The sequence below is a fragment of the Papio anubis genome, chromosome 7, assembly GCF_008728515.1.
Source record: "Papio anubis isolate 15944 chromosome 7, Panubis1.0, whole genome shotgun sequence".
Classification (NCBI taxonomy): domain Eukaryota; kingdom Metazoa; phylum Chordata; class Mammalia; order Primates; family Cercopithecidae; genus Papio; species Papio anubis.
In genome coordinates this window covers 48661250-48674914 of record NC_044982.1, presented here as the reverse complement: position 1 = coordinate 48674914, position 13665 = coordinate 48661250, and the positions used below count along the sequence as shown (strand labels likewise).

At 42.2% G+C, this 13665-nt stretch overlaps 1 protein-coding gene across 2 annotated transcripts in view; it reads right to left on the bottom strand.

Moving 5' to 3' along the window:
• The window catches only part of SLC35F4 (solute carrier family 35 member F4), a 291291-nt gene extending 279123 nt beyond the window's left edge, over positions 1–12168 (bottom strand). For both annotated transcript variants that reach the window (XM_031668079.1, XM_031668080.1), the window contains exon 1: positions 11928–12168. In XM_031668079.1, coding sequence (XP_031523939.1) covers positions 11928–12030 — 103 coding nt within the window. In that variant the 5' untranslated portion in view covers positions 12031–12168. The remainder of the gene's footprint in view (positions 1–11927) is intronic.
• Positions 12169–13665: the final 1497 nt, after the last annotated feature.

Genomic DNA, 13665 nt, shown 5'->3' with positions numbered 1-13665 from the left:
TAGGGATCTCTGCTTCACAAGGCATAAAAAAATTCTTATTATGTCTGGTTTTCAGTACCATGAAACCATTATTGACACCTCACTAGTGCCATCTTGGCATTAGCCTAGGTCTAAATAGAACAAATCTCAGACTGCAGGATAGTGTAATGTTCAAACTGTTTAAATATACCATGTTAAATGTCATCCTCAATTACTGTACATTGAATCTGAAAGACCTAGTGTATTGCCCTATCTGACCTAGAAAAAGAACTATGTCTTCCAAACCTGATGTAACCAGTGGCACGTCAATGAAGCTTAACAAGTAGTCTGCAGTGCTAGATGGGCACTCTTAAACAGAATTCTCAAGGACTTATCCTCTAAACAGACACATGGATTTTCTGTTTCTAGGATTATACAGTATCTATAAGTTCATTAAATATGATCTAGATTCACTCTAAGGGCTCTCAGGACCAGAAGAAAGAAAAGATGGAATCTTGATTGAAGCCTATAATTTGATATAAAAAATGCAATATTCTGTGAACCAAATAGCTATTAAGTTAACTGTCCAACCAATTGCTCTGTTTCTCTAAACTATCATCTCTTCCCTCATACAGCCAATAGGGTTACAGGAGAGGGCCTCTGGCAGCCATGATTGGGAAACTTGACCCTACCCCAAACCACCACCATCAATAGGGTCAAGAGTGTGCAAGTGACATAAATTGGGCCAAAATATCGCTTTCCCCAGGAATCTGGATTTAGAAGTAAGAGATTCTCGCTCAATCTGTCTGCTCTCTTGAATAGAGGACATGTAATCACTGGAACTGCTGGCAGTAGCTATTTTTGACCATTTGGACAAGGAAATAGAGAAAGTCAGCCTGAAGCAAGAGACAAGAATGGGGAGCATGTGCCAGAGAAAAAGAGATGAAAGACAGAGAAAGAAGACTTCCTGTTTTCCCCACAGCCCTCCAGGACCTGATTTCAGCCTACACCATCTTATCCCTCCTCTTCAAACCCATGAGAGACTCCCCGGTGTCTTTTCAACAGCTCCCATTTTGCTTAAGCCAGTTCAAGTGGAGTCTCGTGACTAGAAACCAAACAAACCATCACTAATACTCCACATCTTTCCATTTTACTTAGTCTCAAATGGCATAGAACCAGCTTGCCAAATTCTGTAAGCCAAGATCTTTGAAAGGAGAATCCAATTCCAGCCTCTCAAAGCAGATAAATGAAAATAAATGAAAAATGCTTATCCTGAAATGTTAGGTGGGAAAAAAAGCAGGACACAAAATTGTATTATAACTAAGCTACAGTTTATATTTCTCAATAAATCAAGAAGTGAAGTCCTGTATGCCTTAGGAAAGCTGGAAAGGAATAAACCAAAATAATAGTACTTGTGTTAGGGTAACAAGATCATTTCCATTTTTCTTTATATTTCTCTGTGTCTTGAAGTAGTTAAATGCTTTATACTTTTAAAAAAGCATAACTCCAAAGACTATGTAGAAACATGTAAATATGTTTGTAACATAATGATATATTTTTCAAAGAAGAACATAAAATAGGCTGTCTGTTACATTTGTGGCTACATATATAGCGAAAAAAGAACTGTCTCTTTAACACTCCATGTATGAAAGAAACAATGCTACTTCCAATGGACTATTCCCAAATTAACCCTTAGCCTTCAGTTCCTCCCCACCTGTTTGTCCTCACTATCCCGTCTTTACCCCATCCTACCCAAGCTATCCATGTTCAGCTGAGATTCTACCTTTCCCTGCTACCTCTCTCCCAACTTCACCCTACTTTGGTGCCTGAGTACCTGCATGCATCTGCAGACATGTAGACCCATTCTGTCACTCACTGGCTGTCAATTTGCCTCATCTCTTTTGGTTCAGCCCATTTGGAATCACCTCATCACAGATGGCTTCCAGCCCATTTTAAATAAGCTATCCCAAGAGGCAATCCAGGTAGAACCACCCCTTTCTGTTTTAGCACCAGACAAGCCAGAAATTGGTAAAGAGTAGAAAGTAACAACCAAAAATAAAAGCCATTGTGAACTTGGACAATTTATACTTGTGTTTAAATTGCTGTAGCATAATTTTTAATAACAACAATTTAAAATACAATTATGGGTATGACCAGAAAATGACTTACCATTTACTTACAAGCAAAAAGTGAGCATGGTTCTTTGAAGTCATAAAACTGATTCTGTTCATTTCCTCGTAATTATAATAGCTTCCATACATTGAACTGGATGTTGTTCCAGACACTCAATAAATATTATCTTACATAATCATCCCAACTACCTGTGAGGCAACTATTATCATTCCCATTTTACAGGAACAAAACTGTTGATCTGAGAGGAGGTTAAAGAAACTATCATCAGAGTAAACAGGCAACTGACAGCATGGGAGAAAATTTTTGCAATCTATCCACATGACAAAGGGCTAATATCCAGAATCTACAAAGAACTTAAACAAATTTACAAGAAAAAACAAACAACCCCATCAAAAAGTGGGCAAAGGATATGAACAGACACTTCTCAAAAGAAGACATTTATGCAGCCAACAAACATATGAAAAAATGCTCACCATCACTGGTCATCAGAGAAATGCAAATCAAAACCACAATGAGATACCATCTCACACCAGTTAGAATGGCGATCATTAAAAAGTGAAGAAACAACGGATGCTGGAGAAGATGTGGAGAAATAGGAATGCTTTCACACTGTTGGTGGGAGTGTAAATTAGTTCAACCATTGTGGAAGACAGTGTGGCGATTCCTCAAGGATCTAGAACTAGAAATACCATTTAACCTAGCAATCCCATTATTGGGTATATACCCAAAGGATTGTAAGTCATTCTGCTATAAAGACACATGCACATGTATGTTTATTGCAGCACTACTTACATTAGCAAAGACTTGGAACCAACCCAAATGTCTATCAATGATAGACTGGATTAAGAAAATGTGGCACATATACACCATGAAATACTATGCAGCCATCAAAAAGGATGAGTTCATGTCCTTTGCAGGGACATGGATGAGGCTGGAAACTATCATTCTCAGCAAACTATCACAAGAACGGAAAACCAAACACCGCATGTTCTCACTCATAAGTGAGAGTTGAACAATGAGAACACATGGACACAGGGCAGGGAACATCACACCCCAGGGACTGTCGGGGGGTGGGGGGCTAGGGGAGGGATAACATTAGAAGAAATACCTGATGTAGGTAATGGGTTGATGGGTGCAGCAAACCACCATGGCACATGTATAGCTATGTAACAAAATTGCACATTCTGCACATGTACCCCAGAACTTAAAGTATATTTTTAAAAACGGCTAGCAAGTAGCATAGCAGGAGTGTAGACCTAGGTCTTTCTATTGCCAAAGTTTGTGGTCTTTGCATTAGAACTTGTAGCCACAAACCGGGTCTTAGATAGGTTTTCAAAATAAAGTACATCTAAAATGTAATGTTAAATCCAAGTATTAGCTAGTGGAAGTAGTATTTTGCATTACAAACATCCAGTTTGTATGTAAATTTATATTTTAAATACAAAATACACATCAGAATAAACACTGTAAAAACTACCACACTATCTAACATCAATAGCATATACAGTGATATTTAGTATTAACATAGATCTTATATGTTCTAATTTAAAACTACATTACAAAATACTTCTCAAAACCACATATTAATGGTACTTATTTGTTACTGTTTACAAAACACTTCCTCTCATACATAAAGAAGCACAAATCTTACTCTCAGGATATAAACAGAAAGTGAACAAGGAAAGATATTTATTGCATTTATTTCACTAGTAATAGAGAATTTCATAACTTGTTCCAGTTAAAGTGAATAAGAGTTATACAGTATTAATATTGTACCAGGAAGATCAATACTAACAACTTCAAAAGAAGAAAGAGGAGAAATCACATTTTCTTTCTTATGATTTAGTAACTTTATTCTACTCTGTGGTTTTTAAAAAATTGCCTTTTCCTTGGCCAGGCACTGTGGCTCATGACTGCTATCCCAGCACTTTGGGAGGCCGAGGCAGGTGGATCACCTGAGGTCAGGAGTTTGAGACCAGCCTGGCCAATATGGTGAAACCCTGTCTCTACTAAAAAATACAAAAAATTAGCTGGGCATTGTGGTGCATGCCTGTAATCCCAGTTACTCGGGAGGTGGAGACAGGAGAATCACTTGAACCCGGGAGGCAGAGGTTGCAGTGAGCCAAGATCATGCCATTGAACTCCAGACTGGGCAACCCAGCAAGAGTTCATCTCAAAAAAAAAAAAAAAAAAAAAAAATGCCTTTTCCCCCATTGCAGCACAGAAAATCTTAAGAAGGAAGTAAGGACGCAGAAATGCAGAAGTTACAACCAGACAGGTAAAATGATCATAAAACACCATTTAGTGTATTCTCATTCTTTAAAGTACATCTATTTGATTCACTCATTGCTGGTAATTTTTTTCTTTTTCTCTAATCACTACTACCATCATGTACTCTTTCTTTTTCTGTGTGAAAATAATTAGCTCTCTAATTTCTTCAAATGGAGCTAAATATTTCATTCGTTAGCACAATAAACTTTATTGAGCAACAGAATATACCACTTTGCCTAAGACAAAATAAATAAAGATAAATCCCCGGCTCTCCCCAAGCTCTATGGGTGAGATAGTTTTGTGCAAAGCAAAAAGCCCAAAATAGTGTGTTAAATGCTGGAGCAGAGGTGAATACACAGCATTACAGGAGCACAGAGGGAGGATTAGCCAGCCTGGGGCATTTGGGAAGCTTTACAGAGGACAGCACATTTAAACTGCACTTCTGAAGATAAATAGGAGCTTTCTGCAGGGTGATGAAGGAGACAGAGAGGGAGCACTGGGGCCAAAGTGCAATAAAGCACTGAGAAGCAAAAGAGCATGGGCACAATAATGTCATTAAAACAATGAGCTGCATGATGAGAGTATGACCACAGTGTCAGAGTGTGTGAAGACCCTATGGGATATAAGATCAAAAAGAAAAGGTGGGCCAATGCAGTAGCTCACACCTGTCATCCCAGTGCTTTGGGAGGCCGAGGTGGGAGGATCACTTGAAGCCAGGAGTTTGAGACCAGCCTGGGCAATCTAGCAAAACCTGATCTCTACAAAAAATAATAATTAATTAATTAATTAGCTGAGTGTGATGGTGCCCACCTGTAGTCCTACTCAGGAGGCTGAGGTGGGAGGATGGCTTGGGCCCAGGAGTTTGAGGCTGCAGTAAGCTATAATTGCACCACTGCACTACCAGCCTGGGTAACAGAGTAAGACCCTATCTCTTAAAAAGGAAGGGGGCTTGAGGACAGAAAGAGAACGAGAGAGAGTGAGAGAGAGAGAGAGAGCAAGAGAAATAAAAGAAAAAGTTGGACTAAAAATAAACTAGTGATACTTCACCAACTAGTGATTGGTGAAGTAGATTAAAGTGCTTGCATATATGGAAGACTACATGCATACACGAAAATTTAAGTTATTACAAACAATATAGAACAACGAGATAAATGTTCAGTACAAAATAAAAGCCACTTGCTGTGTCCATGGGCATAAAAAAGACTGAAAGGATATATACAAAAATGTTAACACTAATACCTCTGGTAGTGGAATTATGAGTAATTTTGTTTTAATCTCTCGTTGCTCTCTGCCTTCCAGATTTTCTGCATTAAGCATATATTAGGCAATTAGAGGATTGTGGTGTAAGGGGGAGAAATGTGTGCTAAAATAGAACAATACAGGCTGGGTTCGGATTGTGGCATGCTAAGTAATTTGAACTTCATGCCACAGAAAGTGAAAAATTACTTCACATATTTGATCAGGGGTGTGAGATGAACAGATCTGCACTGTGGAGAAGTAAATATTTTTAAGGTGTGAATGCTGGATTGGAAGGACTTGAGGCTGGGCAAAAGATGTGATGGAAGAAGGCAGTGACCGCAGGACTGGAAAGCACATTATCTGGGGTAGAACGTATAGGGTTCATTAACTGATTATAGGGCAAGGCGAAAGGGCAGAAGTTGAGGATAATTCGAAGTTTCTGGCTTGGGCAATTGGTTGGATATAGACATTAGAAGCTGAAATGCATAATAAGGAGGAAAAGGCACATTTTAAGGACAGAATGATGATTTTGGTTTTATGTGTGACATGCCTGGAGGACATTCAGGTAGAATACGCCAAGGAATTTTGAAATATGGGTGTAGGTTCAGAAAAAGTGGACCTAGAAATACAGATACACCAAAGATGGTAATGCCGTGGGATTAAAGGAGCTCACTCAGGGAAAGCAGACAGTGAGAGGACACAGCTGAAGCTAGAACCTTGGGAAATGCTAAGTCATGGCAGTCGTCCAAGCACCCAGAGAACCAAGAAAGCCAGAAGTGGGTAGAGTTCTTTCTGAAGTAGGGATGATACCAGAGCTGGTGTTAAAGTAAAAGAGAAAATATTTACTACAAACTGCAGCTCCCAATAGACAACGATCATAGAAACTGATCACTAATGGGGGATAGAAAAAACAAAAGGCCAACAGGTACAAAGGCACAGAACAAAGAGAGGCAACTGTTTACCAAAGGTAGGTGAAGACAGGTGAAGTAAATGTACTCCTTTACTGATACCTTTCCAGGGAAGGTGGGACTGTTTTGAAAGCTGTCAAAGCTGACCTACTGCATGACTGTTCTAAAACAGTGATTTCAACTCTCTTTTTCACAAACAAAAAAACCAATGTCCACAGAGTGGTGTCCCAGGTCTCAGAGCCAGTTGCTGGCAGGTTTAAGGATATGATCAATTTCCAAACCATTAGGGTTTAATTCAACCATACATCAACACACTGTTTCCCTATACAAACACACAAAAAAGAATACTCACCCCAAAAATATCAATAATGGAATACAATAAAACATGAATGAATTTATCCTTTTATTTGACTTATGGAAATGAATTAAATTTCTTACAGTATACAACCCACCACCTCCTACCTTTCCAGCTAACTTCCACTAGTCTTTGATTCTACTGAGACCTCTAATTCATGGAACCTACCATCTGTTCCCTGTTCCTAATTATCTAGATTTCCTCTTCTCTGCTTACCAGGTTTAAATTCCGTGATCAACCATTTTAATAACACAACTCTCTTGTATACAACTCTCTTGTCCCTATTTTTAAATATACATTGGATAATCTGCAACTCTGGTTATATACTTATCATTACTTGTTCCACGCCTTTGCTGTGTTAATGAATGAGCCAACATACTGGCTGATCTCACTTTAACTTTGTGACCAAAAACTTTAAATGGACCCTTAAGGCTACCAGACAACCTGAGCACACTTCTCCAGTCCATTCACTCTCCCTATTTAACTGTTCGCATCTTCTCTTTCCTCCAGCCTCTATCACATCCTCCACCACCCTCATTCTCATTTGGTGACTCTCTCTTCCTACTTGGAGAAGACTGCAGCAACCAGAAGAGAACCTCAAAAGACTCCCACCATCTCAGTTATACACTTTCCCAAACCTGCCCCACACAACTTACCCTATATCCATGTTCCTATCTAAGGCAATGTCCCTTCTCTTGTGCACTAGTTTCCGTACACTATCTCTCCAACTTCATTAATTTTTCTTTCTCTATTGAATCATTCTCATTTGCATGCAAACATGCTCTTATTTCTCTAATCTTTAAAGAAAGAAAAACTTTCTTGAGCCTGCTTCCTCCATTTCTTCTCTCCCCTTTGCACAAAAATCCTTGCAGAGTCATCTATACTCACAGTTTCCAATTCTTCCCTCTAACTCTCTCTTATACACATTCTAATCTATTTTACCTATCCTTATGTGCTCTTGTCAACATTCTTGTCAAGATCACCCATGACCTTCAATTGTCAAATTCAGTCGGTCTTCATTTTACTTGACCTTTCAATAGCATTGGACTCAGCTAATCTCTTCCCCTTGAAACTCTTTTTTACTGGCTTCCAGTGTATCGCATGTTCCTGGTTTCCCTCCTATCTCCCTGGATGCTCCTTCTTGGTATCCTTTAATGGGTTTCTTCTTCTCCTGAACCTCTTTATGTCAGAGTGTCTCAACATTCAATCCTGCCTCTTCTCTATATGCATTCATTCCTTGGAGGTCTCATCTAGTCTTAGGCCTTAAATACCACCCAAGTACTGGCAAATCCTTAATTTATATCTCCAATCAGACATCTACTCTGAACTGTAAGCTTACTCTACATCTCCAATTACATTTAGCATCTCTAAAATGTTATCCTTATCCCCTGACAATCCACTCCCCCACCCCTTTCCAAAGCTTCTCTACCTTAAAACCTTCCACATTTCAGCTGATGGCAACCCAAACTTAGTCAAACCAGAAAAGATGCAGTCATTTTTTACTCCTCTCTTTCTTACAGATACAATATCCAATCTATCAGGGTACCCTATTGGCTCTAATTTCAAATATATGCAGACTCTGACCACCTTTCTCTTCCTCTACTGCTACCAGTCTGGTTCAAGCCACCATCATGTCTCACCTAAGTTATCACAATAACATACTAATTAGATGTTTTCACCCTGTCCCAGTACAGCAGTGAGACTGATCTTTGTGTAAGATAAGTCAAGTCACATCACTCTTCTCTCAAAACTCTTCAAATGCTCATTTCATTCAGAATACAAGTCAAAGGATTGACAATGACCTCTAAGGCCCTCCTTTACCTGCATTCCTGGATCCTCAGTGACCTCATCTCCAACCACTTTCCCAATTGTTCACTGCACTTCAGCCATGCAGTCCTCCCTGCTGTTTTTCCAGCATGCCAGTTGCACTCTATCTCAGAGCTTTACGCTAGCTGTTCCCACTGCCCAGAATGTCTTCTTCTGGATGTCCATATGGCTAACTCCCTGACATCCTTCAGGTCTTTTCTCAATTGTTACTTCCTCAATGAGGACTTCCCTGATGAGCCTATTTAAAATTGTGACAATCTCTACCCCTAGAATATCTTATCCTTTTTATCCTGTTGTAACTTTTCAAAAGGCGCTTATCACCTTGAAGTGTACTAAATAATTTATGTACTTGTTTATTTGTTTATTGTCTTGTTTCCTCCCACTAGAACTTAAGTTCTTAAAAGGAAAATACTTTCGTCTGTTTTGCTCATTGATGTACTCCTGACACATAGGCGGTGCTCAATTAACACTTGTTGAATGAATGAATCTATTCCCTACCTAAGTAACCACACTACGCATTAATCATCTTTTTTAAAAAAATGTTTAAATAAATATAGAAACAGTGTCTCACTACATTGGTCAAGTTGGTCTTGAACTCCTGGCCTCAAGAAATCCTCCTGCCTTGGCCTACCAAAGTGCTGGGATTACAGACATGAGCCACTGCACCCACCTTTAATCATCTTTGTATCCAGATTTCTTGTTTATATTTACTCAATAACTGTTCATTAATTGAAGAGTATAGATAAAACAAATGCCCTATTGCCCATTAAAGTACCTTCATTTCTCTGAATTCTAATATATTTCTTTTTTTGCATCAGCGTGACTACTAGAATTTTTTCTGGACAAGGTACAAGCAAACAACAGGATGCATTAACAGAAGGCTTGATCTTCAGTGCATTTTCTTAGATGTAAGTCCCCATTTATCTCCAAAAAGGTAAATGGCATAGATATCTAGAGATTGTCCCTCATATGTGATCAGACAGAAAATGAGAAAGTCACCTTGCTTTCATATATTATATGTTCATCACTGTAGCCTTTTTTTAAGTATATTTTTCCAGACTTCCTCTAAGCTGTTGGTCATTCTCTGTAATAGCCAAATCAATTGACCATATTGTACTGGTTTGCTTCAGTGTTTGTTTACTAGTTGAAGCCTGCATTAGGACAGGATTATTTCATGGTGCTCGGTTCCCTGGCCCTCCTCCAGCTTTCTCCTCTCTCAATCTCTCACTGTGCAAAATAGCAATCTTTCTCTACTTCCAAAAGCATGAGCATCCTGAGATTTATCTGACTATCGCTTAATTCTCTCTTCTTGTGAGATTCTCTGCTTTCACTCTTTTAACTCTATGGTCTAAACTTAGGTAGGTAAGTGCCCATCACAAATAACCATGCCAAGTTAATCTTTATCCCTTTTGGCTTCCAGTTATAGTCTTGGCCAGTGCTCTTCCCTGTTTTTGTCCTGTTATTGTATTGCAAATGAAGCATGTGCAGCTATTTGAGCAAGTGCAAAAATATAATATGAACATGTCCTTATCTAAAATGTCACTTTTTCAGTATTCTTTTTGGGTTGTTCATTGTTAGCCAAAGTCCCATTGTCATAAAAATTACAATAATAAACTACCCTGAGTCTTTTAATTTCACACACAGCTTCTACATTCTCTAAGCCACTAGAATCCCATGGTTCCTAATTAAAATATTCAAAGGTGAAAGTCAAGTAATTTCCACAAGGTATATTAGTTCCTTTACTTATGTTTCCAGGGTTAAAAAAGAAATCCTTTGCCAATAAAAAAGGAGAAGTTTTTGAGTGTATAGTACAGGGATTTCAAAGAGCATTCCACAGTGTGTTATTTTCTTTCCAGAAAATTCTAACACTTTATAATTACTTTTGTATGGAAAATGAATAATTTAAGCCCCTAATGCTAAAAACAGCTAGAGAGAAACCATCCAAATCAGATAGGCATTTCCTGAAACCAAATGAAATATCGAACTAGAAAATATCTGTGTGAGAACAGCCCGTGGAACAAAGCTCTTGAATTATTATTCAATAGAGAGGAAGCATGGCAGGGGAGAAAGTTACATGAAAAAATGGTGTTTTCTTGTCTTTGTGCCAGAATTTTTGGGGTCCCACGCTTCATAGAAACTGTAATGTTGATTGCACCCCAAATGTCACAGAAAAATACGAATCAGAAATGCTTCTAGGAGCTTCCAAGCTTCTGACAAAAATAATGGCAAAAACATCAATTAAGCTCCATCTGTTGCGACAGAAATGCATTGATAAAGAAAAAAGCAAAAGCCCACCTGCATAGAAACTAAACCGCAGCTACTCCTCCAATTCGGAGAAAAATGAGCTGCACTTCAGTCGCTAGCAGAACTAATCCCAGCAAATATAGCTAGTGGGTTTGTGTACTGGGGGAGGGAGACTGCAAGCAGAGCACACCTCATCGCCCTCCCACCAAAACTGGTCCAGAAACGTGAAAGCATCCACGCCGCATGACCTCGCTTAGCTGGAAGAAAGCAGTGGCCGCGACGTGCGGGTGGCCCTGTCTCTTCCCCTTCTCAGACCCCCCCCCCCCCCCCCCCCCCCCGCCAAGCCCCTAGTCTTCCGCACGGGTCTCTGGCTGCAAGCTCTGGGGCTGGAAGACCTGAGCAGGTTCTTTTCGCTGCCCAGGGTGAAGAACCTCCTAAAGATGTTGTAACCAGAGTAACTCCCGCGCTGGCAGCGTCTCAACAGCCCGGAGTGAACGAGCTGACCCCACCAGCGCCGGGACCCACGTCTGGGTCGGCCGCCCCCGCCAGCCCCACCCCGGAGCCTCCTCAGCCTGAGTCCCCAGCGCCCCGCACGCAGTAGGGTCTTTCCGGGCGTGTAGCCCGTAGGGCTGACTTTCCGCTAAGTGAACAGCCATGTTAGCCTCCTCTGGGCTTAAATCCACCAGGGTGAGCCGGCCGACGGCAGTCAGGAGCGCTCACCCGGTCCCCTCCGCACCTCCCCGCAAGGCTACGACTGTTTCCAAACTCCTGGGCGCACCCAGCTGGGTCCCTTGCCCTCTCACGGTTCAGCACCGAGGACAGCGGACATACTTTTCTCCGCCAGGGTCCGCGCCGCCGGGAAGGCGGCTTTGACAGCGCCGGCAGGGCTGCAGGTGTCCGGACCGCGCGCCCGCCCGTCCGCATCCCCGCGGCACCCCTGCGTGCCCACCTCCCTTCCCCGCCTCGCGCAGGGCAGCCCCGCGGCGTCTTACTTTTCTGGCTGGAGTAACCTGGGTAATAGCCATAGTAGCCGGTGATCCGCAGGATCCGGTCCTCGATAGTGGCCACCCCATTGGGGGCCGCCTTGACATCCATAGAGAGCGCGGGGCGGCGGCCCCGGGTGCCGCGGGGCGGAGAGCGCAGCGCGGGGCCCCGGAGCTGGTGCAGGTGCCGCCGCCGCTGGTGCTGATGTTGCAGCTCGTGCTCCCGCGCCCGGGCTCTGACTCCACCGCCCGGCGCAGCACTGGCTCCGCATCACAGCGGCGGCGGCGGCGGTGGCGGCGGCGGCGACGGAGAGGCCCCCACTCGGGCCGGCCTCTCTGTCAGCCTGGCAGCTCTCCCGCGCGCCACCCGGAGCACTGCTGCCCGAATAGCGCCCCCTCACCTCCGACGCCCACCGTGGCCGGGGGCGGGTGTGGGCGCCCCACCTGGTCACCAGCTTTCATCATTAACCCTTGCGCGCTCCTTCCCGAAGAGTAGACAACCCAACCCCACCTGATGAAAGGGATGTTTGGTCTGGGGAGTGCGGGAAGAGAAGAGAAGGTGACGGTGGCTAGGGGCTCAGAGAGGGGTGTTGGGGGTGGGAGAAACCCGAGAGGTACTCATAGCTGTCAATGCGAGGAATTAACGCTGTCGCTCAGGGAGAAGACACTTCTGGGGCTCCCCGGGACTCGGGCCATGCTTGGCGTCTACACCACGTCTGGTCTGCTGATATACAAGCATTTCCCGCCGGTGTTAGTTAGTCCTTGCAACTTGTCTAGAAAACTGGGAATCTTTTTTTATGAAATAACAAGAAAATTAGTTCCTGGCAGGTGGTATATGAAGTGATTATCCAGGTTTTGCAGACGGAAAGACTCATAAGTGTTCAAGCCCTCAAGTCTGACTGTCCCTACGGACCTTCCATCCTGCCACTGAAAAATGTCAAAGGCTTGGAAGACTCAGCTGCACACAGCACGCTTATTTTACCAATTCCAAATGCTCTGAGGAGAAATGATTTTCTCTTTATTGCCAAAAATATCAGGAGGGAAGTCCTTCAAACTGTAAATATCTGGACGAGTGAAAGTCTTAGCTACAGTCTAGAGTCTTCCCATTTGAGCAGAACGTCCTTGAAACTGTGTGTTCAGAGCGAACACCCTCTCCTCACGTGTGTGTCTCTTCTGCCTTAGCCAGAGACCCAGTGGGTTAGGGTCAGTGAGCAGTGGAGACAATTCCTCTGTTCATAGTCTGCAGACACAGTTTCCTGCAAAAAAAAAAAAATGATAATAATTTTCTAAGTTTCATCTCAGAAATGAAAAGGTGGAGGTGGGGGGTTAGTAGAGAGGAGGGTCAGCTCATCAGCTTAGAGGTCATTTAGGTCCACCTTCCGTACAGAGCTGGCTTAAGACATCCCTGCCAGGTTTCATATCACTAAAGCTTAGGGAGAAGAAAAAAAAGAGAAAAATAAGTGGACTTCAATGCTCCTCCCAGAAACCTCCAAAGAACCTATTGCACCATCCTGCCTCCAAGCATTTTCCACATTGTGTGTGGGCCCTTAAGAAGGAAGAAATACGCAAACTTTTTTTCTAAAAGGTAAATTAGGTTTAAGCACATGAAAACTCAATATTAAATTTTACAATATGTTTTGGGTTTTCATCCAACCACAAAGCTTAGCACGGAATCTTCAGAGTGGAGTGAATCTGAGATTATTGTGGCTGGAAGGAGAGTTTATCAAGAAACCAATTTCCTCCTACA